The 26,895-nt window shown below is 37.7% G+C and overlaps 1 protein-coding gene across 2 annotated transcripts; it reads right to left on the bottom strand.

Moving 5' to 3' along the window:
* Positions 1–1,066: 1,066 nt before the first annotated feature.
* PPM1K (protein phosphatase, Mg2+/Mn2+ dependent 1K) lies at positions 1,067–25,184 on the bottom strand. Of its 2 annotated transcripts, none has more exons than XM_043871020.1 (7): positions 24,981–25,184; positions 18,582–19,083; positions 17,345–17,445; positions 10,052–10,217; positions 9,757–9,901; positions 8,544–8,678; positions 1,067–4,936 (listed from the first exon to the last, which is right to left on the bottom strand). In XM_043871020.1, the coding sequence occupies exons 2-7, from the start codon at positions 19,007–19,009 to the stop codon at positions 4,805–4,807; spliced, it is 1,107 nt and encodes a 368-aa protein (XP_043726955.1). In that variant the 5' UTR covers positions 19,010–19,083; positions 24,981–25,184; the 3' UTR covers positions 1,067–4,804. The 2 variants fall into 2 exon arrangements, with proteins under 2 accessions (XP_043726955.1, XP_043726956.1); XM_043871021.1 differs by lacking the exon at positions 24,981–25,184 and adding an exon at positions 24,189–24,840.
* Positions 25,185–26,895: the final 1,711 nt, after the last annotated feature.

Here is a 26,895-nt window from a genome sequence, read left to right as displayed (position 1 = left end):
CCATTCCACCCCCCCAAAAAAAGATTAAATGAGATAATAGAAGGATTTCCTTGGCAGTCCAGAGGTTAAGATTCTTCACTTTCACTGCAGGGGTACAGGTTTGATCTCTGGTCAGGGAACTAAGATCCTGCATGTACCACATTGCAGCAGAAAATGAAAAAAAAAGAGATAATATATGCAAAAGAAAATAGCACAGAGATCCTTAATAACCATTTCCCTTTCTCAGCCTTTTAAAGAAGTAAGGTTATAGTCATCCATGCAGCACTGCTCCTTAGGTTTTGTTCAGAACGAAATTCTGTACCATACTTATACTAACATCCTTTACAAGGCAAAACTGACACAGGCTAAGGAAACATGGAAAGACGTTAAATACTATTCCTTCACCATTAAATACTATGTATGGCTTAATATTTAAAATAGCTAATGCCCGTTTCCCCACTAACATAAAATTAACGAAAGTGTAATTCAATGCATTAATTAATGAAGTAAATTCACTTATTCAATAAACATTAATGATTTCAACAAACATTTTATGCTTATTGCTAAAAGCATAAAACATTCTTGGTCAGGAGTTTCAACAAAACAAAATTTATCTCTGCTACCATGGGGTTTACCAAGTTACCTTCAGAGGATACTCTAGAAGAGATCCTTGTGCCAAAAGACTGCAACCATGACATTTTATTCAATCAATGAGGACATTAAAACTTGCTTATTTGTGGAATTTCCTTTGAACATTTGTTTCTCATTTTTAATACATGGAGATGCTGCTGTGAAATATCACAGGCAAAATACTGTAGAAATAATCACAACCATTTTCTTCTGATGTGCCAACAAATATTTTAGATGAGGGACATGCAAGAGACAAATCTTATTTTAAATCAAATCAAAAAGATTTGAAAATATATAATATTTTCAAAGATTCTCATGTTAGTTTTGCTAACAGGCAGAAATTGGCTGCTAAAAAATTTCCAATCATTCATTGACTCCTTTATATCCGTGTTCATAGGGCCACATAATAAATATTGGAGCATGTGGATGCCAAACAAACACAGTTGGATTTCAAAAGTGTTTAATGCATGTACTTTATTTAAATGTTTTAAACACTGTGATATGATTTTAGTATGCTTACAGTCACTCTAATTCATACTTTCAAAACAATGGTCAAAGCAGCGATTACATCAACATACTACAGAAGTGCTATACACCCAAATAGTACTTTAGTAAATTATAAAACCAATGTACACAAGAGCACTTTGGCAGAACTTAATTTGGAACACAGCTCTGTACAGGAATCCAGTGAAGGATGAGTCATTCTTGGAGATGGAACAACATGATTTCACAGCCTGGAACGCTCAATAGGACCATCAACGGATTGTTTCAACAATCTAACAACCAAGGGGAGCTGCCAGAGAGTCAGGCGGTCTCATTCCAGATGCCAAAAGCAACAGGCAGACCATCACAGTTTGGCCTCTAAAGACATGACTTTTTATTTCTGTTGAACTCATCCAGAGAAGTGAATCTAATAAATACAGTAAAATGTAACCCAACCAAGATTTTATGTCACTTTCCACAGATGCAGGTATATGAAAAACTGGAGTGCTAAAAGAAAATACAAGTGAGTATTTGTGTTTAAGTGTTCAATACTAAACTTTAACTATCCCTTCCCCCACCCCACCTTGGAGCATTTTCTTATTGTCTGTCATATTATCATGAAATTTAATCCTGTCCATTCTTTGAAAGGAAACTAAGTGTCCTGTTTTAGATACTGAAAAGTTAACATAGGCCTACTCATTCTCTGCCAAGATTCATTAAAAAAATAAAATTCAACTTTGAAAAAATAATTTCTATTTAAATTACATGCTAACAATTCTTCAAAGTAAGTAATTTTTTAAATGGAACTTGAGAAATGTTCCCATCATAGAGTATAGAAATTCAAAACTGATTCCACCAAAACTCTTTTTTTCTCTGGAAAAAATGCATAAAACTTTGAAGCACTTAACACAAGGGTCTGTAGCAAATGGTTGATAGAAAGCAGGATTCCATTTACACTTGAATATATAAGGTACTTAATTTATACTTGTAAAAAATCACAATGATTTTCAGAATATTTTGCCAAATCAATGATGGCAAATAGTTTGGCAACACATTTTAGAAAGATGATTTATATACTACATATAAATGAAAGGCAAACATAAATATGATTGATTTAAGTTTAATTACATTAATATAATTTACACCATACCAATACCCACATGGTAATAGCCACATGGCAAATTCACAGTTATAACTAAAAAAACTATTTAGAACAGTCCTTTTGTTCCATTATTTGCATAATTTTCAGTAATAGACTTAGAAGCCTAATACATGTATGCTTATCTTTTATGGGTTATAATAATCTAAAAGTTATACTTCAACATTGTGGCTTAAAAAACAAACATCAGTGTGTTTTTATGCTGTAGTCAAAGCTGACTAGTTTCAGGTTTTAAAAACTTTCAGGTGGATCAGAGCAAACTCTATCCCAGACCAAGGCCTATGTAGTCTACAAATTCTTTGTCACAGTTGGCAATCCACCCAATGGGATCAGTGACTCTTAAACCTCTGAACTTGACATCACTCCCACCCCTGTTTTTTTAAAACAACAGAGAGGAATAGCAAAGTGAAGAATTCAAAACAAAAATAAAACCTACATTTTTAGGAGGTCATCTTGTGCTTCAGAGTTTCTGTTAGCTTCCTAGTTTGGAAACCCTTCATACTCCTAAGTGTAGCCTCCATGTTTCTGTCACAGGACCCTACACAGAAAAAGCGAGAAAGTTTTCCAGCCTTCTTAGACCACTTTGGTTCCTCATTTTCCAGGCAATAAATAGAAGACCATATTCTTTCCTGTAATATTTTCCTTTCTTTTACCAAACTTCCTTGAAAGAAAAAAAAAAAAAACTTGAAATATTCCCATACCACTTTTTTCCAAAGGAAAATTCCTAACTAATACAGACAGGAAAGCTCAAGATTTATTTTCTTCCACTCCCAAAAAGGTGAGAGGATGTGAATATATTGTGCCCTCTTCCTTCTAATAAGCCTTGAGTAAAACTTAAAGAAGAAAAAAACATCAACCAGAAAGCTAAGAGTTTAAATCATATCAGTTTTAAAGTTTTGGTGTTTCCTTTGTTTCTACAACAAAACTCCACATCTTTCTTAACATTTAAGCATTCTTCTCACACCCTATTATTTTATATGCAAATTACCATTATAACAATGTAGCTTCAACATGCTGGTTCTGTTCCTAGCTTTTTCCACATAGCTTACCTACTACAAAATATCTCCTACAATAATTTTAACCTATCTGCCAGTAACTGTTGGTTCTCCACTATAAAACTTCCCTCAGTTTGTCAAGAGTCCTTAGAGATAAATGTATCAATAATATGCAGCTAACTGGTGAAGGAGCTATGAAAGATTGTTCCCTTTCATTTTCCATTAGTCCAAAATATACACATGTACATACACCTACACATAACAAATTTACACTGTCTGCAGAAATAAACTGCTGATATAATTCCATACACATATTCAGGGATTCACATTTTAACAGTAAACTTATACACATATATAAGGAAATATAGTTTTATACCCCTAAATTACATAGCAAGCTGAAATAGATACTGCTTTAAGATTTTATTCTTTATGAGTCTTAGAAAAAGAAGACATAAACTTCAAGCTATGTCTGTAGCAATTATCAGTCAATGTGGGATTATCTTTAGGGACAAATTATCCGACTTGCTTACTGTATACAAAAAGTGATATAAACAGACTATTACAAAACACAAAATTTGGGATTAGAGATAACAAATAGAAACTTCATACAAAATACCTGATACTATCAGATGTACTTTGTATAGCTTTGACCAAAGAACTCTTATATTGGACATTCTTTTCTGATATGAATGAATAGTCACAGCTATATATTAGCAACAGAAAAACAGGAATGAATTGAGTGGGGGCAAGAGAGACCTGGGGTTTCCCTGGTGTCTCAGAGGTAAAGAATCTGCCTGCAATGCGGGAGCCGCAGGTTCGACCCCTGGGTCAGGAAGATCCCCTGGAGGAGGGCATAGCAATGTATTCAGGCATTTTTGCCTGGAGAATCCCATGGACAGAGGAGACTGGAGGGCTACAGTCCACAGGGGAACAAATAGTCAGACATGACTAAAGCAACTTAGAACAGCACACATAGGAGAGAGCTGGTGGCACAGCTGAAATATGTAAGTGCACTGTGGTACATATGTATACAGTTTAACAGTGTCATGTTAGCTGAATTAATGTCTTTTGTATTGTTAAGTTCACTAGTAAGTGATGCAGAATACAAAATATAGTAAACACTTGCAGATAACAGATTGAGTAGCCGTCAAAATATTGACTAGTTTTGAAGAACTTGAAGGCAAGAACCTGGTCAAATGAATCAAGATTAGAAATGATCAAAAGAAGCTCACAGCTGCCTAAAAGTTTTAAAAATTAGAAATTTAACACTCAGCAAGTATACCAAAACCATGTTTCATTTGCTCACTCAACGCAGAGGCTCACTCACAGTATCTGAATTCCACATATTTATGCTGAGTATATACAGTTAGCAGAACATAAATATCACAGGTACTTATGAAAAACTACTATGTAGATGGTTACTAAGTTTATGTTGATTTATGTACTGGTCTAGTGATTTCTAGGGTCGCCACTTACAGTTGACTTTTTAAATCTAATCAGTTTCTTGATACACTCAGTGAAAAACTGTTGCACAGAAACTCCAAGTCCCAGCAAGCAATCAGGCCCATCGTCCACTGGAGGCAAAGCTTCTGCTGAATGAGAAGGTGATTTCAGAGTTCTTGTATTTTCCCCAGGCACCAAAAGGCACTACTACTGCAGTAGTGTTATCTTCAGTACCATATTGTATTGCCTGCAAGGTATGGCAGGAAGGAAGAAATGAAATGAAAATCAGGATCTGTACAAAAAGAAATCAGCCTTTCCCTGGAAGGCCAAACTGGTTTAATACACAGTTACAAGTTATTTCACAGTAATTTGTGATTCTTTCCCCAGATCAATGCCCACAGTTTTTTAGATTGTGATAGGATAACTAATGACCCAAAGTATATACCACTGTAGCAGTTTTGGCAAATTGTACCAGTGAACTAATAAGGTATAAGATATGTAGCTCCTGAAGAAGAAAATACACATAAAGCATTTAGCATTGGGACTAATGCAAGGTTACACACAGATGAGATGGTTGGATGGCATCACCAATTCGGTGGACATGAGTCTGAGCAAGCTCTGGGAGTTGGTGATGGACAGGGAAGCTTGGCATGCTGCAGTCCATGGGGTTGCAAAGAGTCGGACACAACTGAGTGACTGAACTGAACTGAACTGAATGAAAGGTTAAGGATTCAGAGAGTGTTAGCTCTTAGCTAGCAATTCTGCTTCTAGGAATTTAGCTTAAAGAAATTATAACCTAAGAAATGGATGACTTCCCTGGTGATACAGTGGATAAGAATCCACCTGCCAATGCATGGGACCAGAGTTCAATTCCTGGTCCAGGAAGATTCCATATAACACGGAGCAACTAAGTCCATCTGCCACAACTACTAAGCATACGTTCTAGAGTCCATGAGCCACAACTATTGAGCCTATGTGCTGCAACTACTGAAACCTGCATACCTAGAGTCTGTGCTCTGCAACAAGAGAAGCCACCCCAATGAGAAACCCATGCACTGCAATGAAGAATAGGCCCTGCTCACCGCAACTAGAGAAAGCCTGTGTGCAGCAGTGAAGACCCAACATAGCCACAAATAAACAAACTTTAAAAAATTAAAAAGAAATGGAAGTATACAAAGATATAAAACTATAAGAGTTTATTATGGTCCATAGAAAATGGAAAATTGGCAGAAACTATACTTCCTACTGGGCTTCCCTGGTGGCTCAGAGGTTAAAGCATCTGCCTGCAATGCGGGAGACCCGGGTTCGATCCCTGGGTCAGGAAGATTCCCCTGGAGAAGGAAATGGCAACCCACTCCAGTATTCTTGCCTGGAGAATCCCATGGACAGAGGAGCCTGGCAGGCTACAGTCCACAGGGTCGCAAAGAGTCGGACACGACTGAGCGACTTCACTTTCACTTATACTTCCTACTGGAGAAGGAAATGGCAACCCACTCCAGTATTCTTGCCTGGAATATCCCATGGATGGAGAAGTCTGGTAGGTTACAGTCCATGGGGTCGCAAAGAGTCAGACGTGACTGAGCAACTTTACTTCATACTTCCTACAGTAGAATTATAAGTCAATTTTAGGAACAAATGCAAACAGCAAATGATACAGTCAGTATAATTCCACAGTGATAAGAGAACAGACTCTGTATGATTTTAATACCTTTAGACCATGAAATTTGTGCACCTTGTTTTTACATTTCTGGATATTTCCAGTGTCTCCTGGTTTATAGTCTATGGGAACTCGAATAGAATTTGTTGCTGTTGTGTAAAAATTGTATTAATCTTAATTATGTTGAATTGGTTCATGGTGCTTTTCAGGTCTGTTATATCCTTCTACTTTTCTGTCTATTTATTCTATTACTTTTTGAGACTTTGATATTGAAACTTCAACTAAAAATCTTAACTTATCTAATTGAGAAAAAAATTGCAATATATATATATGTAACTTTGTTCTGAATTTTCCAAGTCTTCTGTAAATGTGTTATCACACTTTTATAATTTAAAAAACAAAAAAGAGAAAAAATAATAAAAAAAAATAAGAGTTCTTGGGATTATATTTAACAGCAAATGTACTTCAAAAGACCTCACAGGTTGAGGTCAAAACTAGAAGGAAAGGATTGATAAAAATATGTGATATAAAAACCTTCTAAAATTTTTTTAAGTTTTACAAACAAATAAGAAGATAAAAAAATATGTATTTGCAATATTAGACAAAGTACTAATAAACTTAATACATAGGAAGTTCTTACAATAACCATGAACACAAACATGCCTATAAGATCATGGGGAAAAAAGCTATACACAGACAAGAAATACAAATGGCTAGTAAACCTGTGCAAATGGCTTGCTTTACTAACAAAGAAAAAAGGTGCAAATTTAAAACACTAAAATTTGATTTTTCCACCTATCAATTGGCAAGACATTACCTATGATAAGAATTTGGAGAAATACAGACTATAAAACATGCTAGTGAAAAGTATAACATGCATAGTATTTGTGGAGGGCAATTTGGCAAGCTTATTAAAAGCTTCAGAATGCTGTATATTCTTTTACCTAACAATTTTGCTTTGATGAATTTAACCTAAGAAAGTAATATCTGAAGGCAATAGATAAGCACAGATATATACAGAATGTTTATTATACAGCTCTCTCTAAAACATGGAAAAGTGAATGTAAACTAAATTAGTTGATTATGATAAGTATTAAATGAGTAATAGTACTCAGATGAGGGATAGTATGCCCTGGTAAGTTAGAAAATACATATCTAAGACAAGTGGTTGAAATTAAGAAAGAAGTGGTCATACACAACAATTGGGCTGTTTCTTAATTTGAGCATATATAGTTACCAAGTGAATAACTCATGGTTATCCATCTGTTTCCAAGTAAATAATGCTTTTAAAGTAAGATCTTACGTCTTAATTCCAAATGTTAGCACTTAAAAGTTTGGACCAAATTTGGCTCCCCGATTGCAAATGTAAAAATTGGGAATGCAAAAATAGCTGTATGTATGAGTTAAAATGTGCCTCTAATGATTCGTGATGGCTAGAACTTAGAAGAGCTATCTATCCAAACAGAACATTAAAACATGGAAATTTTACATTTTTTTACACTGAATATTATCTAGCTTCCAAATTTTAGCTCTAATTGGCACACTGGCATACAACTCATCCATATACCTTTTTGTATTTGTTTTCACGTACCCATTTTTAAAAACAAGAACTTGATTATGCCATAGTGTATGTTTTTTAACCATAGTGTTTTCATATTGGATATTTACATGGAGCAGTCTAGTTTAAAATGATCTAGTGGTTGGACTGAGAGCTCAGCTATCTGGGTTTGAAGCCCAGTTCTGGAATGTGACAGTGCCTCTGCTCTCCTCCTCTGTAAAGAAGAGTTAGTTCTAACCTAAGAGTGAGTTAGTAACCTCAGAAGGTTACTGTGATGATTACATGAGTTAAATACACATAAACAGAAAAGTGTCTGACATATAATACTTGCTATTGTTATAATTTACTATTGATGTTACTAACATTTCAAGATAGGTACAAAGCCAAAAATAAACATAGCTCGTTTTCTTGACAGATTAATTTTACTTAACTACTTGGGAGACCGGCCAAAAAAATTTTTTTAATTGTTAATACTATGGGGTCAAGTGTAAACTTTACTGTAATACTGAAAGCTAAAACACATGATTTCAAAGAAAGCTCCAGACAGTGGCGGCCCCTCCTGGCTGCACCAGGACCTGCACCTGGCTTTGTCCTCTCCTCCCCACTTCGGGATTTGTCTAGCAGAAGCTCTGCTGTTACCTGTTCAGTCACTGCATGGGCTGCTTCATTGGGATCATGGCACTGATTTACAAAGTCACAAATTTCTTGACTGTTCACCATGAAGTTAATTCCATCTGTAGTGAGGACCAGGAAGCTGTCATCAGCATGATGTAGCTGCAATCAGAACCAAATGTATAGAATTACAAACTAGACTTGGCCTTAGAATAATCTTCATAATTCAGTGATTTTTATCTGTTTACAGAGTAGTCATCTGTGTTTCAGAACTTACAGACAAACAGAGTGAAAACAGGCCTGCATTTAGGGCAAATACAGCAACATTTAGCATCAATCATGGAGGACAAACCTAACATTTATTTAGTAACACCATGGAGGAAGAAGCCAGATAGCTAAATGCTGAGAGGCAGCCTAATATAATGGCTAAGAGTCTCTGAAGCCAGACCTCCTGGGTGTGAAGCCCACCTCTATTTTTCAGCTGGGAAAACATAGGTAAGTTGAACTGTATACGCTCCAGATTTGTTTTCTCTATTAAATCTGTGGTAGGAGTGGCTATTTTGAACAGAGTCCAACACATTGTAAACTGCTATATAAGTATTTGTTAGATGAAATGAACATAAGTGGGATATCTATAAGACATAAAACTGTTCCATAAATTAATAATCATTTGCTGCCATTATTGGGAGCCTACCCCCATATACAGTGTGCGAGGTACTAGAGCAGGCTGGGAATTGTATAGGTAAAGTATCAGTTCACCACTAGGTGTATGCTGGGGGAAGTGTAGTATAAGAGAGACAATGATTAGTAGCAAGCAGAAGATGTCCCTGAAAGAGAGGTGGGGTGATTCTCTGGTTTGGTAGAAAAGGGAAGTCAGGATAGCTTCCAAATGATGGTGATGCTGAAGGATGAGGTGCAGGTGAGGAAGGGAGGTAAAACCAGGCTTCCAGCCAAATTCCATAGCAGGATGAAACAAAGCCAACACTTCATCATACATAAAGCCAGGAAAGTGGTATCTTACTTTATCTGAAAAGTTTATCTTTCCTTTCATTAATCACTTCTTTTTTAGAAGTCATACAGGCTTCAATTAAGGCTTCCAAGAAAGCCTGCGGCTGGAAACAATCCTGTGTTCATTCCTTGCCTGTGTAGCAAGTGTTTGCAAGTCTTTTCTTTCTTTCTTTTTTTTTTTTATTAGTTGGAGGCTAATTACTTCACAACATTTCTGCAAGTCTTTTCTTACCTTAATCCTCTTTGTTTCAGGTTCTGCTATCACACCACTGGTTTTAAGATCCAAATCTCCGAGACTCCTTGTCATTGCAAGTCTGCCATTCACGTGAGGCTGTCCCAAGCTATTCCAAGCTACAAACCCCCCACATTTCTTAATCCTGGTCAAAAAAAAAAAAAAAGACTATGATGTGATACCCAGAAAACCAAGGATTAAACTTAAGCATGAAGTCAGTTTAAAATGCAAGGTTTTATTTCTATTTTGAACGATATACATATCATCCTCATAGATGGATCAATGGATGTGTTACCTTTCTTTCTCATCTTTTCTTTCTGGAGTGTGGTCAATGGTCAGCTTCATGGGTTTTCCTTTTCTACACAAAATAGCTCGGCTGTCCCCAACACTAGCTATAACCAGTTCAATACCATCTCTCAACAGGGCTACTGTTGCAGTAGTCCCAGAGGTCAGAAGTGTTGCTGCAAATGATGAAGAACAGTACAAATCAGTGACAATCAAATGATTGGATCTGGAATGTTTATTACAAAATAAAACACAGGCATGTTAAACTAATGCTGAAATGTATCATTCTAATTTAACTAGAGCTATGCAAATAAAATGCAAATGAACTATGGAAGTAAGAGCATGCAGAAAAAGAAGTATTTAATTCAGTAACAAGGCTCTATGCAAACAGAAAAAGCTGCTAACCTAATCTGGTAAAAATGCATCACTATTTCAAAATGGCTTCTATTTATATAAAGTAGAACTCACTTGAATTTATCATTCTGACATCTTTTTGTGTACATCAGGTGTCAGGATTAAAAGTATTACATTTTAATTAGATTGGCTAATAAGGCAGAGTGATTTAGGTCTACAGAGTCCATTTAGGCAAGCCAACTTTTCTATAATCTACACACTCAGCTTTTTTCTTCTACCCCCATCCTATGGAAGTATTATCAATTAATAGGCTAAGCAAGATATGTCAAGTGTTTCATTGGCTCTTTAAGAACTGTATTTTATATTCTTTCCTTCTATAACTGCTTTAATTTTACAAATGTTCACCAAAAAAAAAAAAAAAGAAATCCTAAAATGGTTAAAGGTTCACATTCTTTTCTTGATTATCTTTGTCCTCCCCAGATGTAAAACAAAGTTACAGCCGTCATTATATTAGGAGAAAATCTGGAGGGCAGGGAATGAAATTCATTCTAGTTTCCCATAAACTTGGTATAGTTCACACTTCTGGTTCCAGCAGGATCTGAAACAATCAGTCTGTACCCAAATGCAGGAAAAGTACTGCCAAGTGCTGCTCCTGTGGTCACAGCCTGGGCCCAGAGCATTCCAAGAATGTTAATTTTCCCTGACCAATAACAAAATTATATGTAGCTTGGCCTGAGGTCATCGCTGTTTCCTTCATCCAATTCAAAGTGCATTTTTGCATCTTTCTTTAGTTTATTCTAAATTGTCTGCCCTAAGTTCGTCACTACTTGTTGAAATTTTTGAGGGTGCATTGAGCCTTGTCAAAGAGAGAATACTGTGAAAGTAGACTAAAAAGTAAAGCAAATTGAAAAAAATCTAAAAAGATAACAGTTAAAGCAGGTATTATCTTCAGTAACATGGTTAATTCTTTAAAGCATCTAAGTAAGATATTCAGGTGATCACCTAAAAATGATTTTGACTTCAAAGGCAGATTTAAGAAAAATGAAATGCTATTGACTGATTGAGGCTCATTCTTTCCAATTTTTTTAAGGAAATTTTTAAAACAGCAGTAATGCATTTGGAAAGATATATATGTATATATTTTCCAATCAATGTATTAAAATGCCTGCTTTAATCAGAAAAGTAAAAATGGGGGGAAAAATGAATAAACCCTGCTTAATCTCCTATATTCATGCTGAATTTACTGAGAAGTAGCATTTATAGTTGCACTATCTTCCCATTTATCTCTTGATTTTGGAACTGCTGTGCCAAAGTAATATCACTGTGGCAATACTAAAGTAGATTATATATTGTCATTGTATAACACAAAAGTTTTTGTGTTAAGTATCAGTGATGTTTATATTACAAACGTTAAGTTTTGAGTTTCATAAAACATTATATAAGGGAATCTTTACAGTTGAACCACTGTAATCTTTTCAAATGGTTAGAAGAGCCTGGTAAGAAACACAGGCATTTACTCAGATGCTACTTGTTCAGGGAGTTTAATGCTCCTCTCCTTTGTTTAAAATGTAACAAGCAGCTTTTTTTTTTTTTCTGAGTGTTTTTTAATTGGCTACCTCAAAAGAGTTAACACTTCATAAATGAAAAACTTCAAATTTAGCCATTTAGGATTATAATCCATGGCTCTGCCACCTAGATATTTAAAAGAGTTTGAGTTTTTAACCAACCCAACTTCACAGTTCCAAAATCCCAGGATTTATGGGAAAGTTTTTTAAACAGTTGATTCTGGTTTGCTAAGCATCTAAGAATATAAATATAAATCAGCATTTAGTTTCATTTAACATTTAACATGGGAGTAAAAATTCTCACTTTCTTCCTTAACAATAAAATTATAAAACTAAGACATCTTTCAATAAGTTCTTAACACTCACTGGACATTTTCTACTGCAAGTCATCTCAACTAATGGGACAAAGAGGATGTGGGAACCTTCCAGTAGTCCAGGCTAGGAACCGCTGGACTCCTTCACCTGGGACAAAATTAAGCAGATCTCTCTTTCCACTGAAGCCCAGCATATAGTGTCCACGGGCTCCAGGTCTAGAGCTGCTGACCAGGCACAGTTCTCTGCCACAAATAACACGCACAGAGGCAAATAGGAAATTCACCCAGGAATTGTGCTCAAACATTACAAACCTGTAACACAGGGGAGGGTAGAGAAAGAGCTGCAAAATAAGGGGAAGGGTTTTTATTTTGGTGAAATTTTCAGTAGCAAATTACATAATATTCCAGGAGATGCCAAGTCAATGATTCCAAAACTCAGTTTGACCAAGTTGATGGTATTTTGTAGTTGAGTCTGTTTTCTTCATCACAGAATAACACTTCTTAGTTTTGTGTCTTTCCAAGGTAGGAAAACCCATATCCAAATGTATGTGCACCAAGACACATATGTGGTGACATACACACAGACTCAGCCAATTCATCTTGAAGAGTAAATCAGTACCTTTACTGAGTTGAAAAAAATACACTGTAAATATGTTTGGTATCAATATCAGAATTGTCCCAGTAACAAAAGGGAAATTCACGGGTAGAGTACTTAATCATTCGTATCTGACAAGCATACTAGAAAGGATGTAAACTACCGGATACTACCAAATTGCTAGGATTAAAATATAAATCAAAAGGAATCAAAGCACCTCCTATACCAGATACAAGGAGTAGCTTATTTGTTATTGGTAAATGCAGGGATTTTAGGATCTAGACAGTATTTCCTGAATAGAATGATTAATTTAATTGTTTAGATAAAAGCTAGTAAGGCTCTTAAGTGCTAAAGAATGTTTACAATTTTATGTAATTCATAAAATGGGAGTTTCTGCAGCTCTCTCTTTCCCCCAGTGTTGCAAGTCAATATATCAAAAGAAAAAATGATCAAGATTTTGAATGGCAACATAAAGAATCAAGCTGTACTTTTCAAAGTATAACCTCCCCCACCCAGAAATCATTCAACTGTGTCAACAATATGGATAAACAAATATAGTTACAATATTTACCAAAATGATGTTCTAGACATGTATGAATCATAAACACTAAATCAGAGGAACGAGTTGAAGCAGTAACAGCACAATAAGAGTATCTCTCCAACGCTGTCCCTATTGTTTTGTTTTTGGCTGCCTCCAACATAACAAGGGTAATCAGACACATTGCATTTCTCATACTGGTTATTTTTTAGTTTAATCCTTCCATAAAGAGATCAAATAATACGAAGAGCAGGGAAGTTTCCAACAAGACTCACAATACTGCCACCAACGTCTCCCACTCTGAACGTCAGAGCATCTTCTCTCTTTGATCCATTTGTCTCTTGGGGAGCTTTGTTGCTTTCAAATCTTAAGTAATCTAGAAACACTTCGAAGAGTTTATCGGATATATAGGATATCATCTAAATTTTCTTCCATCTGGTTTAAGTGACAGTTTGTCCATTAAACAATAAACTAATGGGACAGACATCATTTGAACTTACTGGCTGATTTCATTAGTTGTAAAAATACACATGACTGGTATAAAATGAATACAAAATATTCAAAGATGATGATGAAATTAGCTATTTGTAAATAAGGGTAAATTCAAAATGCATCTACAACAAATCAATATAGATAGCCAGCAATTTCTTAAGGGCTGTTTCTTGATAAACAGTATTCTGATTTTATTCTCCTCAAACTACCCTCATTTAAAACTGAAATAATAAATATTTTAAATGCTAATGAGAAAGCTTGAAGTATTTTATGCAGATATGACAGCTTTAGATGAGAGTCTTAAAAAGATGAGTACGTTTTATTTTCGCCTTATTATTTTCACTTTCTTTTGAGAAAGCTAATAGTATGACATGGGGCACTCTTACACCACCTGAAATTCCACCATTAGTGATTCATTCCTGAGGTTTACCCAATCTCTTTTCAGCTTTCCTTACTCAAAATTCAAATACCCCCAGAAGTGGTAACACATTAAAATATATACATTAAATAATTTAGTTAAATTGGCTATAGGATAGTCAAGTTATAAGTTATAATTACTTCAGTGATAAAGGGTAAGCAATGGAGATCAGTTTAGTCCAAATAATTATTGAGTATTTTTCAGGCTCTATGCAGGATGCTGAACACTAGAAATTCAAAAATGAATAAGCCATGGTCCCTACCCTCACGCTGCTCACAAAAAGGGTTCAGTGAGGACAAATGGAGCTGATGCTAAAAGAAAAAGTGAAAGAAATTGGAGAGGGCAAACTGCGCTTCTTCACAACTTTATATAACTAGCACTGGTCCTACCCACAGCTATGCCAAAAAGAATATTATCTACTCTTATAATACTGATACTGCTTCAGTTCTACTAAAAAGTAAAAAAAAAGAAATTTTAATTTAAATAATAATTTTGAAATCTGAAGTGGTATGTGTTATTTTTAAATCCACAAATTGAAAAGTTTAGTATATTTGATAAAATAAACCCCAAATATCAAAAGCCAATTTTTGAAATCTTTGAAAGCCTGGCAACTGATTAAGAATAAACTTCAAAATTGTTCTCAAAATACTTATTTAAAAAAAAAACCACGGAGACTAATTGACCCATAAGAATACATCCAAAATAAGATTCAAGAAGGACAATGTCATAATAGATCCTTTCTTTTTCTTTTAGTAGTATGCTAACCATCATTCTGTCATGCTCCATTATACTTTTAAGCAAATTGCCATTAAATGAAAAATAAACTTTAGAATATCTTATGAAAGTTCTGAGATCATTAACTCAAAAATTATGACAGAGGAACCATGTTTAAATGAATATATTTTCATTTAATTATTAGAAATGAAGAACTATTTTATTCATTCCTTTGCTAAATTTATGTGAGAAAGGTGTCTGTAGAAAATTTCTTTTAAGATAGCAAGTTAGAAAAAAAAAAAAAAAAGATAGCAAGTTAGATCAATTCTCTCCCTAAATTCAAAATTCCCTTTAACTGTAATTTATTATTTCATAAATGAAAGGAGTCCTCTCACATTTTAAACTAAATCTATCACTGTTTTAAGCATTTTTATCAATTAGATCCTGCACAAAAGGGCTGACTACACCCATGAAAGGTTATTGGTTTTTTATTTTTGGCCACATTTCCAAGATATACTTGAACATTCCTTTCTGAAAACCTTGCCCAGTGAGCTCTACCTGTTTACTCAACAGCTGGGGCATACCACCTGCACTACAGCCGATAAACTTCATGGTGTGAGATACAGCCGACCTGCTTATAAATGAAATAAGAGCATACCAATATTCAGAGTTATGAAAATAAAACTATAAGAAAGTGTTTTAATGTCCTCTTCACCTTCGTATGTTTTACCCATTAGGAACAAGAATAGAATCTTATGCTAAAATCTACCCTCTCTCAACTCCTATTTTCACAAGCTCAGGAGCCAGTTGGAAGGGGGAAAACGTCCAAAGGAATGAAAAAGAGAGAATGGACCTAAGTAATCTACAAATGAGAAAATAAATCCTTGAACAATGAGAGTGGACTCTAAAGTTTTTCGGAGAAGTATGACAGTGATAAATGTACTGAAAAAGAGAAGGAAAATGTCTTAAGATGGCAAATGAAGCCATCCTAGAGTCATCCTAAACATCATTAAACATGCCCATGAGAGAGGCCACGGTGGGTGCCAGGAAAATCCCAGCCCTAGCTCTCCAACTGACCTTTTCTGTTTCTCTGAGTTTCAGTTCCTTATCTGCAAAATGGGGAGAATTTCCAGCCCTACACACTCCAACTGAAAATTACAAAGATAACATTGCTGTGGTGAGCTTTGACCTCCTCTAAACAAGGGAGAAGGCAATGGCACCCCACTCCAGTACTCTTGCCTAGAAAATCCCATGGACAGAGGAGCCTGGTAGGCTGCAGTCCATAGGGTCGCAAAGAGTCGGACACGACTGAGCTACTTCTCTTTCACTTTTCACTTTCGTGCACTGGAGAAGGAAATGGCAACCCACTCCAGTGTTCTTGCCTGGAGAATCCCAGGGACAGAGGAGCCTGGTGGGCTGCTGTCTACGGGGTCGCACAGAGTTGGACACGACTGAAGTGATTTAGCAACAGTAGCAAACAAGAGGATGAACAAAAGACAGATGAATATTATTGCATGATTCATTTTAAAATCAGTTATGAAGTGTATATGCACACATTTTAACGGTTTGCTATAGAGGTGTTCAAAAATTATGAGCAATAAATTTGGGGGCCAGCCAACTAGAAAACATTAGCTACATTTTCACGAAATGGTTTTAAAAAATTTAGCCAAAATCAGAGACATTTTTCTTTCAAAATATAAGGGCATCCAGTACACAAATTCTAAAATTCAGCTGTCATACCCTTGTGTTTAACAAATAAAAACAAAAATGTCAACTAGTTACCACAGGAAAGCTGCAAGATCAAGCTTTTTTTAAGAAGTGGAAGAAAAAATATCTTCCTTCTAATTTCACAAAGTAGTACATATTAACCATTGTCCTTTTGAGGACCAACTAGCAATTTTCTTGTCTGGACAACTACTCTCTGAGATTACCCTGTAGCAAATTTCAGTAATCGTTCATCAGATTCCTCTAAAAAACAAAAACAATAAACCCTCTCATAGTACAGGCATCTTGTTCATAAAATGAACAATCAGATTTTTTTTAATGTTTAATCTTTTTTAAAATCAAAATTCAACATCAGATCTATTTTGGAGCTTCAGTTTCTAAAACAACCTCTAATATGTCTCATTTAAATGTGAGATACTACCCCTAGTTTGGATTCCAAACAACATTTAAAATGATTATTTAAAAAGTCATTTTCAATGTAAGCATTCTTACAATAAACATTAAAATTCCCACCCCTGAAAAGCTTATATTGTTTCCTTCTTACCCCAAATTCCCCAGGACTTTAAGGAATGAGATTGTTTTACTTACCGTCAGCAGATAGGTGGGCGTGCCTTGCAAAGGTTTTATCTATTTCTAGAAAAGCCAAGGTCAACACAGTTTCCAAGTTCTCCTCCTTAGGAAGCAAATCCCTTCAGGGAGAGAAAAAAAGAGGCCAATCACTTTACAATAGGTTTCCCACCTTCCTCTTGGTCCCTCCAGCAAGCAGAGTCATTCCATACAATGGACGTCCCAGGTTTGCCTTCCAGATGCTGTTCAGTCTTTGCAACTATATGGACCAAAGCCCACCAGGCTCCTTTGTCCATAGGATTCTCCAAGTAAGAATACTGGAGTGGGTTGCCATTTCCTCCTCCAGGGAATCTTCCTGACCCAGGGATCCAACCCACATCTCTTTTAAGTCTCCTGCATTGGCAGGTGGGTTCTTTACCACTAGAGCCTCCCGGGAAGCCTTTCAGATGCTTAAGATCCACATATTAATAAATCAAATTGAGAAAGGATCAGGCCCAGGGATAAGTTCTAAAAACAATAAAATAAAAACCTAAGTCTCCAGTCTAAAGATATTAATCCTCACCATCACAATCCTGAGAGGTGAAGAGTTCTTTTATATTAAATTAAGCCACCGAGTTCCTTCGTGGAGTAAGGCAAAATATACATAAATCAACTGATGAACAGTACGAATAACTATGCTTGGGAAGAACAGTCACATGGTCGTAACTGTTACATGTTCTCCCCCTCTTTTAATTCCAGTAGTATGATCCTCAAAAAAACGTTAATATTGACTGCTGTAAATAAACTTTTTAAACAGCTCCAAAACACCCTCATTAAAAGCATTTTCCGCATGTTTTTGCCAATCATCTAACGCTATTTTCAACAAGTATTCAAAGCTATTCATACCACTTGAAAGAATAATTACTATTTATTGAAGCACTAAGTGCCATGCACTGAGAGAAGTAAGTGCTCATAGATTCTCAGAGTACATGAGATCATGTACTTTATTATGTGAATTCCCTTGAAATGATTACAAGTGCTGTTAGATTCTGGTCAGTGCTCTCACCAAGAGAGTGGTTAAAACATACTCATTTCTGAAATGGTAATACACATCAGCAATTAATAGCATGCTTGAGCTACTGCTTGTTCATAAAACAATAGTATGAAAGCAGTCAAATAACTACCTTAACAGTGGCTGTCTCAGCCAAAAGGTGAAAGTTTGAACAGGAAAGATAAAGCAAACTACAAAGAATGAAAGTCATTGTATCACTGTACGTACAGGATGCATTTCTCCATGTGGGTGTGACAGAAATCAGCCGCTGCAGGTCCGCCATGGCCATCATACACCGCAAAGTACAGGACCTCATTGGTCAGCTGAGCAAAGCCAAACCGGTCTTCATTCTCTTTCCGTTTGCCAATCTGCGATGCGCTGCCCACGTTTTGCAAGCTGACTTTGGGAATTGGCTTGCCATACTTAATGCTGGGCGGCAGCATAATTGGCTCCTCTAGGCGGTTATCCCAGATGCCAAAATTATCCCAGGTGGCTGGTCGGCCGCTACCATCAGGATCAAAGCGAGACCATCTCGGCTCTGAAGTGGAGCTATGGCACGTGGGTGTCACCTGCAGCCCATGGGCTCTGAGCAGCACTCTCCTCCTCACCTGGTTCCCACTGCTTCTTACCAAAGTAAGTAAGGCAGCTGTTGACATAACTCCAGACGGCTCGGGAATGAGAGAAAGTTCAATGGAACAATAATGGGATGCCTTCCAGAAAAATGATGCAACTGAGTAGAAAGAGAGACAGAGACACTCCATCAGTAACTTCAACTACAACTGATATATCATTAGATATTACCAAGAATGAAGTCTGTAAAGAAAGTGGCACTTAACAGCCTACCTCTGAGAATAGTGGTTCAAAAATGAATCCATTTACCTACCCCACCCACTCAGTGTTTATAAAAATTTGACAGTGTGCACAGATCACATAGAACAAGTGCTTCTCCAGCTTTAACCTACAAACACCTGGGGATCTTGTTAAAATGTAGATTCTGATTCAGTCTGCCAGGTGGTGCCTGAGATGCCTTATTTCAGACCACCTCCCTGGTGATGCCAAGCTGCAGTTCCGGCAGGCCCACACTTTTGTTTAGGGAGAATATAGAAAACAGATGTAAATAAATAGTCTTCCCTTCATCAACTTCATTGCTCTGAAGAAAAGGTGGAGCAAATATTAACAATAACAAAGTCTCTTACAGGGGTAGAAATTAGAAAAAAAAAAAACTGGTTAATAGAATATTTATTGTCGTGGGAGTATGTAATTTCCTTGGTTCTGTCTCATCACAATAAAAATTTGAAGCGATGGACATTAAAGCCCTCGGATAGACAGTGTCTCAGCTCTCGGACAGATCAGTGTTTCAGTTCCGTGTTACAGCTCAGTTTTATTTAGAAAATAAAAGAAAATACATCCTCAAGGCGTGAGCACATGCCGACCCAGAAGACACAAAGAGAAGAGAGAGACACCCCCCCCCGACCCCCGCCAGCCCTTTAGCTCCTCTTTTTATGTTTTTCCCTCCTGCCCCCAGGACTGCCCTATGTAAACTGGGCTAGCCAGGAGTGCTGTTTGTTCTACCTGAGGTCCTCATTCTGGTCCTCGGACCTTCCTTTGTTCTACTTTCTGGGCTTTTCCCTTCCTTGTCTTTTAGTCACCGCCAATCTGAACTCCATTTTCCTATTCTAACTACCTAACATTAAGATAGTTCTGTACTGAGAAAGTGCCCAAGTTTTAGCATAGATGCAATCTAGGATATCAGTTCTGTTTGTTTTAAGGCTTCTCAACATATTGAACTTTACATACTCTCTTACTCTGGTTAAAATAAACTGGCTCATGCAAACACCCACCAGAGGCACAAAGAAAAAGTAGTTCTGATGTGTGTGATCTCAGGGATTAGGGGAAACTGCATTCATGACAAGCAGTCTTTTCTGAGCCACCGATCTATGCATTTACATTAACATCTGCGGCTCATCCGAATGCCTCCCCTGGCTGTTGGCTAGGAGAATTCCTATGCCCCTGCAGGAAGGACTGTGTTGCTGGCAGTTTGCCATACAAATAAGGTTTAAACAGAAATTCATCTCCAAAGTATTTCATTCTATTACTTTATGAATTAAAAACCAACTTGAAAAAATAGCATATCAAGATTTGATAATGCCAGTGGAGGGTACACAGGTGTCATATTTTTCTTAATTGTATGTTTGAATTATTTCTCTATAAGAAATGGATTTGAAAAAAAATGTATCTCCCCAAAAGGCACAATCATACACACACAAAAAGCCCAGCTTGAGTGTATCTATAAGAAAATGTATTACAGATTTTAAACAATCATTTTCAAATAAATTTTTGGAAATCAGTCTAGTTATGTACAGGAAGAACCATTAGCCCTTTTAGTAAGTAAAAAGAAGTAAAAGAGAAGGATGCGGTTCCAAAGAACGCCCTTGTATATCTAAGCAATGGAAGACATATGAGCGCAGCCTTCTCAGAATTTAGAATGAAGATGGCCTCCCAAATAATTAATAGGTCATGAAAGACTTAGGAGATTGCTCCTTCTTGGCCTTTTAGCTAACATCATGTATTAAAGTCTGAAACTCACTTCTTTTGCATTATTGGGGGCGGAGGAGACACAGTACCTCTTTATCAAGTATCAAAGAGAAACAATGCATTCCATTACCAAAATAAAAAGAGAAATTTATTCCTTTGGTTCTGTTTGAAGGTTGTATTTTATTCAAAAACAAAAACTGTGTCAAATAAAGTTGAACTTGTAGAAAACTTTCAAAGTGTAATACCATCTTGCAAGTAAGAGAACTAATTCTTGATGGAGATAATTCACAAAGCAGCTTTGCATTATAGGAAAAATAAAACTTTAAATGTTTATCAGAAAACATTCACATTCGAAGAGTACACCAGAAATTAGCAAAGTACTATTATTCTTTTGGCTTCAATCTGAAAGCATGTATACCATACTCAGCCTTGGGTCATTTTGCAGTCACACGCATACTTTGAACAAGAGTTCTAGAATTACAAACTAATAAATACTGAATAGTTTTCCTGCAGCTCTTCTAGGATACTCTTGTCATTTCTCACTCTCTCCTCCAAATGAACAGAGCTGCATTCACATTAGGCAATATGCATCTACTGTAAACATTACTTAAGAATGAAAAATGCAGGTTGAGGAGTTTCTTTAAGCCTACATAAACTAAAATCAGTCTTCAACCTGGCCTCCTTCCTCATTCCTTATCTGCACAATCATCTCAGAAAGTAAGCAGAATAGTCACAGGAAAATATTTACTTTAAGGCATATTATCGGCTATTGGCATACATGAAGCATAACCCAGTTCACCAGTTTACAAAACTAGGTCAGCATCATTTATGCAAGCAAGGGAGTGTCTAAAGAAGTGATTCCATCTCCTTTGCAAAATGCAGTATAACGAAATCATACTAATCTCCATGTTCCCAAGGAAACAGTTCAAAGAGGACTTTGTTCCCAAGCTAATTAATAACTCTGAATTAATCTTACACATCAAGAACTTTCCTTCAAAGCTTCAAACTACCAATCAGCCGCTATTGCCACTCCCCTCCCCTAGCTCTCCAGATGCACATGGAAATCATTAGACACTAATTAGCAGGTAGAATTTGTAATGTGGGGGAAAAAACAAAAGTCTTAAAAAAAAAAATCAGTGTTCTTTATAACAGAAAGAGCTGAGAACAAATTGATAAATACCTAAAAAATATTTTTACTGTCAGCTGAATTCAAAATTGGCTTGTGTTTATCATTCTGCAAGCCAAAAATAGTTATTCAGGAACCCTTTATGTTGGTCTCTCAATCAGACATCAAGGCTAGCTTATTTTCCTTTTAACTGTTATATTCAATCTTTGAAAGTCAAAATAACCCAAAAGAATCAAAGGGCACAAATAATTCTGCTTGAAAGCCATTTGAAGACACAAAATGTCAAAGCAAAATTTAAATGAACTAAGAGTCCAAGAACACATTACGCAGCACACCATATTCTACGAGCAAAAACACTTTCGTTTTTCACATTCATTTGTGTGACCAAGCCTTCATCTTCCTCTGACTCAATGCTTTGGTTAATCTGATTAAAGTATCAGATTCTGACACAGAACTCTATTGAACAAAGTTGACTCCTGATTTAATATTGACTAGCAGGGGGACTCTCAGAAAAGAGGGTTAAATGAAATAAGTTGAGAGTCCACAAGAGTAGGCACTGAGATTCCACAAAAGAGTGCTGGTAAAAAGCCACAGCCTGAGAGTAGGAAATCTCAGGTAAAAGCATCAGGAAAAGGAAAAAATGCATTTGGTAAACTTCTGAGGTATACACTTCATTTAAAAATAATAGTGGTAGTGGTGAAGAAAAGCCACATATACCTCTACAAGACTACTATGCCAATTTTATACTTTGATCTTATTCCAATTTTATAATCCTGCAATGATTTAAATACCTCAGAGCTGGGCAAATGTATTTTTGGAAGGGGGAGGCACTCACGGTCCCTGGCAGTAGCGTGCACTTGGGATTTGAGTTAAACTGCTCTTGACTGCTGAAAGCAGGTCAAAAGGGCAGTTTATTGATGTCATGTTAAGTACATGCCAAAATTACTCAGGAGTTCTAAGGATCAGTACAGCTCAAACCTGCTTAGCTTTATATTTCTAGCAAAAATGTTTAAGGAAGTATTCATATCTACCCATTATAAAGTGGTACTCAGGTATCTTCATTATCAATAACTTCCACAGTGAAAACACAGGTAATTTTAATATTCTTAAAATGTTTCTTTAATGACTCTATAAAAAAAAACAACCAATTTATCCCAATAAATTCAAATATTATGGAAACCTCCAGAATGTATCTCAGGAAATTTGGACTCCAGTATCCTCTTTACCAATACCCTGCTAGGAGGAAGGGAAAGAAAATGTACTGGTCTAAATGAAGGAAAAAACAAAACCAGCAAGAGAAACCCCGAATGACTCCCCTTATGTTTGACCTGAACATATGTTTAGATGTGCAAACAGAGAAAAGAACAAGGGAGCAATGAAAAGTATTCATTATTCTAATTCCACAAATATTTTTTAAAACATTTTAGTTAACATGGATACAACTCACAGAACCATGTTCCAAACATTCATTTAAGAAGAATTTTCCAGAACAACTAAGTATAAGGTGTGTATTTTTCATTTCCTCTATAGCACCTAATACAATGTTGACATCTATACATTAAATTTTCAGTAAATTTAGATTTTTTTTTAAAAGGAGAATTTTCCTTTACATTCTATGCTACATCACTAACATCTTTCCCCTCTTCCTTCCTCTTAAGATTCTAGTCAAGTAGGTGCTTGAGTTGGTGGTCAATAGAAAGTAACTAAGGTTGCAAGAAAAATAAAATCTTGAAAAATTATAACTGATATATTTTATTACACAGTGTAGTGTTTTTTTCCCTAGGCTAAGACACCACTGTTATCTTTCAAGACCATTATAATCTGTCACCTTAGTTACTCATTCTGAAACCGCCGACAACCTCATTCTTTCCTCCGTACAGGCGAAGAGGGTGCAAAAGACTGAAGAGGCCTTGCTGCACATTTCCAGTCTGAAGCTCGGAAAGGCAGGTGGAGCTTTAGAGACCCAAGTTCCCTGTCTATTGCCACCCGGAGTCTCGTCTTTGTCACCTCCCGTGAAATCTCTAATCTACAGACAGCGGCTGCTAAAAAAGACATCAAGGGCCAGAAGGCCTTGAGATTACAGTGCTCTTTTGGCAAAGCAAAACCCACGTCCTCAGATCGACAGCAACCAGGGCTCTGCATCTTTCTCTGCTCCGATCCCCCGAAAAGCTCACCCTTGGACAGTTCGGGTCCAGCCAGTTGGCTGGCTGGCCGTGACAGATGAATGACCAGGGCGAAACACGGCAGAAAGCACACCCTCCCGCCGGCGCAGTCCGCGAGCAGTGCAGATGGCTGGGTTCCCTCCAGCACTTTCCGCCGCCCTGTCTCCGCCTCTCAACCACCCTCGCTGCGTACAGATTCCGGGTGTCGCCACGTCTCCCTCAGCCCGACCGCCGCTGCAGCGGCTAGGAGGCGCTGACACTCGCAGCATCCTCCCGCCCGCTGGTTGAGGGTGGGCGACTCGAGGCTTCGCTGAAGGGAAGCGCGGGCTGCGAGCCCCTTCCTCTTGTCCATCAGTTCAGTTCAGTCGCTCAGTTGTGCCTGACTCTTTGCGACCCTATGGACTTGCAGCACGCCAGCCAGCGTTCCTTCCAAGTTCCATTCCCTCCTGCCATCCCGGTCCAGCACACTCGCGGGCAGGAGCCTCCAGCCTTCCGGCCGAGTTCAGGCAGAACGTAAAATCTCCGCAGAAAATGCCAGCAGCGGGTGGCTCAGCCGAGGTGGGCCCCGCCCCGACATGCTGCTCCAGACCTCGAAACGGAAGAAAGCTGCGCACAGCGAACCCAGACACTGACCGCTGGGCATGCACTGAAGGGGCTGGAGCAATTAAACCGACATTCCCCCTCCTCTCCCTGGGGAACCCGTTTACTCTCCATTCCGCGGGTGGGGAGCAATGGGACGTGCCCCCTCCTGTAAATAATATAAACGGTTAACAGATAAATGAAGTGCACTCTCCAAGCTCTTACCTCGTGATGGCAATATCCCTGGAAAATGTTCAATTAGCTAATGGAGGGCGGGAGAGGGGTTTTCTGTAAATAAGACTGCCTTCTCCGATGTTTTCAATCTCTGAGGAAGCAGTTAGAACAGCCACTGGCTCAATCTGCTGGAAATTCTTGATAATTTTTCGCCCGCAGTGGGCCAGATAGAGAGGGGAAGTCTGTTCTCGCTGACTGACGGCGGCTCCAACCAACCCACGCTTCACGAGGAGGCGCGCCCGCGGCCCGGCCCTTAGTCGCAGCCAATCACAGGTTCCGACAGGAACCGTGCTCCCCGCGAGATCAGTTTGACTTGACTGACTTTCAGCAGCTCACAGCAGAGCGACGTCGACTTGAGCCAGTCGTGTCTTAAGGGGATGTCCGCCCTCCCGAAGGCCATGGTGCGCAAACCAACGAGGGAACGCCTCGGCGGTGGACGAGAAATCTTGGTACCTCGCCATAGGATTCCCTTGTAGCTCAGTTGGTAAAGAATCTGCCTACAATGCAGGAGACTCGGGTTCCATTCCTGGGTTGGGAAGATCCCCTGGAGAAGGAAACGGCAACCCACGCCAGTATTCTTGCCTGGAGTATCCCGTGGACTGTAGCCTACCAGGCTCTTCTGTCCATGGAATCGCAAGAGTCGGACACGACTTAGCGACTAAACCACCGCCACCACATAGGATTGAAGAGAGGTGGTGTTGTGTCGCTTGGGGCAATGGGTCGGTAGTTGTGACCACTAGGAATGAGAACGAAATGCAAGCATTTAGCACTTTGCAGGGCAAAGGTATTGAAAGGCATCAGGTTTCATTGCTATTCTTTGAAACATTCACAGTACACCTTTCTTCCTGACTGAGCAGGCATCTTGTGATCCCTTGGGAATGTTTTTTTGTTTTTTTTACCTTTTTTTTGGCTGCGCCCCACAGGTTGTGAGATCTTGGTTCCCTGACCAGGGGTGGAACCCCTGTCCCCTGTAGTGGAGCGAGAGTCCTGACCACTGAACCGCCAGGAAATTCTCATTGAGAATGTTGGTTCTTTCATTTGACAAGTATAAGCATTGATATTTGTTTAGGGAGGACCTTTTGAATACCTGGCACTGGGATATAATCTTGAAGCAAATAGATAATGATAGTCGCTTTCGTAAAGCTTCCAGTCTAATTGAGGAGGAAGAGGGAGAAGACAAACAGGTAAACAAGCCAATAAAATAATAACAAATCACCGACAAGGAATGAAATAGACAAAGTGTAGGTTTAGAGAATAATTGGAGGTTGAAGTTAGATAGGGAGGGTTGTTATGTAAGAACTTTATTACATTTAATGGAAGAGTGAGAAGATCAGTCAGCCATGGAACCTGGAAAGAGATGACTGTTCTGGGCAGAGAAGACGCAGAGCAAACGTCCTGAGGTGGGACAGCTTGACATTTTGGGAGAACAGAAAGAAGGCCAGTGTGGCTCTAGTTTAGAGGGAGAGCGAGAGCAGCATGACGAAAGGAGAGAAGGTAGACAGAGGCCTGCTGATGTAACCAAGACTTGGAATTTTCTTTACATTTTAAATTTAATGAGACACTATTGAGGCATTTTAGGCAAAGAAGCAAAAGAATCTGGTTTAGACTGTAAATCGCTTTGGTTAATGTGCAGAGAACAAGCAGAATAGGGTACTGGGAGACTGGTTAGGAGACTAAATCAGAGGAGCTTCAAGGCAGGAGATGACCTGGTTTAAACTATGGTGATTCCACTGGAGGTAAAGAAAAGCTGAGAGACTGAAGATTTTAAAGATAAATTATTATTATTTGCTATATCTTTTTACTGTAATAGACTGTAAACCACAGTCATATTGTTTTAACTTATTGGGTAGCCTGGTCCCAGGACAACTCTTTTGAATCCAATTCATTGAGTATTCTCTTTAGAGAG

Source organism: Cervus elaphus, chromosome 17 (genome assembly GCF_910594005.1).
Source record: "Cervus elaphus chromosome 17, mCerEla1.1, whole genome shotgun sequence".
Lineage (NCBI taxonomy): Eukaryota > Metazoa > Chordata > Mammalia > Artiodactyla > Cervidae > Cervus > Cervus elaphus.
Note: the sequence above shows the minus strand (reverse complement) of the source record. Positions and strands in the feature narration are given on the sequence as shown.

Bases quoted from the DNA above. Each gene is read 5' to 3' on its own strand.
- PPM1K (XM_043871020.1), bottom strand. From the start codon at position 19,009: ATGTCAACAGCTGCCTTACTTACTTTGGTAAGAAGCAGTGGGAACCAG. The intron at 17,446-18,581 runs GTACGTACAGTG...CTCTCCCTGAAG, and splicing joins CACATGGAGAAATGCATCCT to GGATTTGCTTCCTAAGGAGG. The intron at 4,937-8,543 runs GTAACAGCAGAG...CATACCTTGCAG, and splicing joins CCCATGCAGTGACTGAACAG to GCAATACAATATGGTACTGA.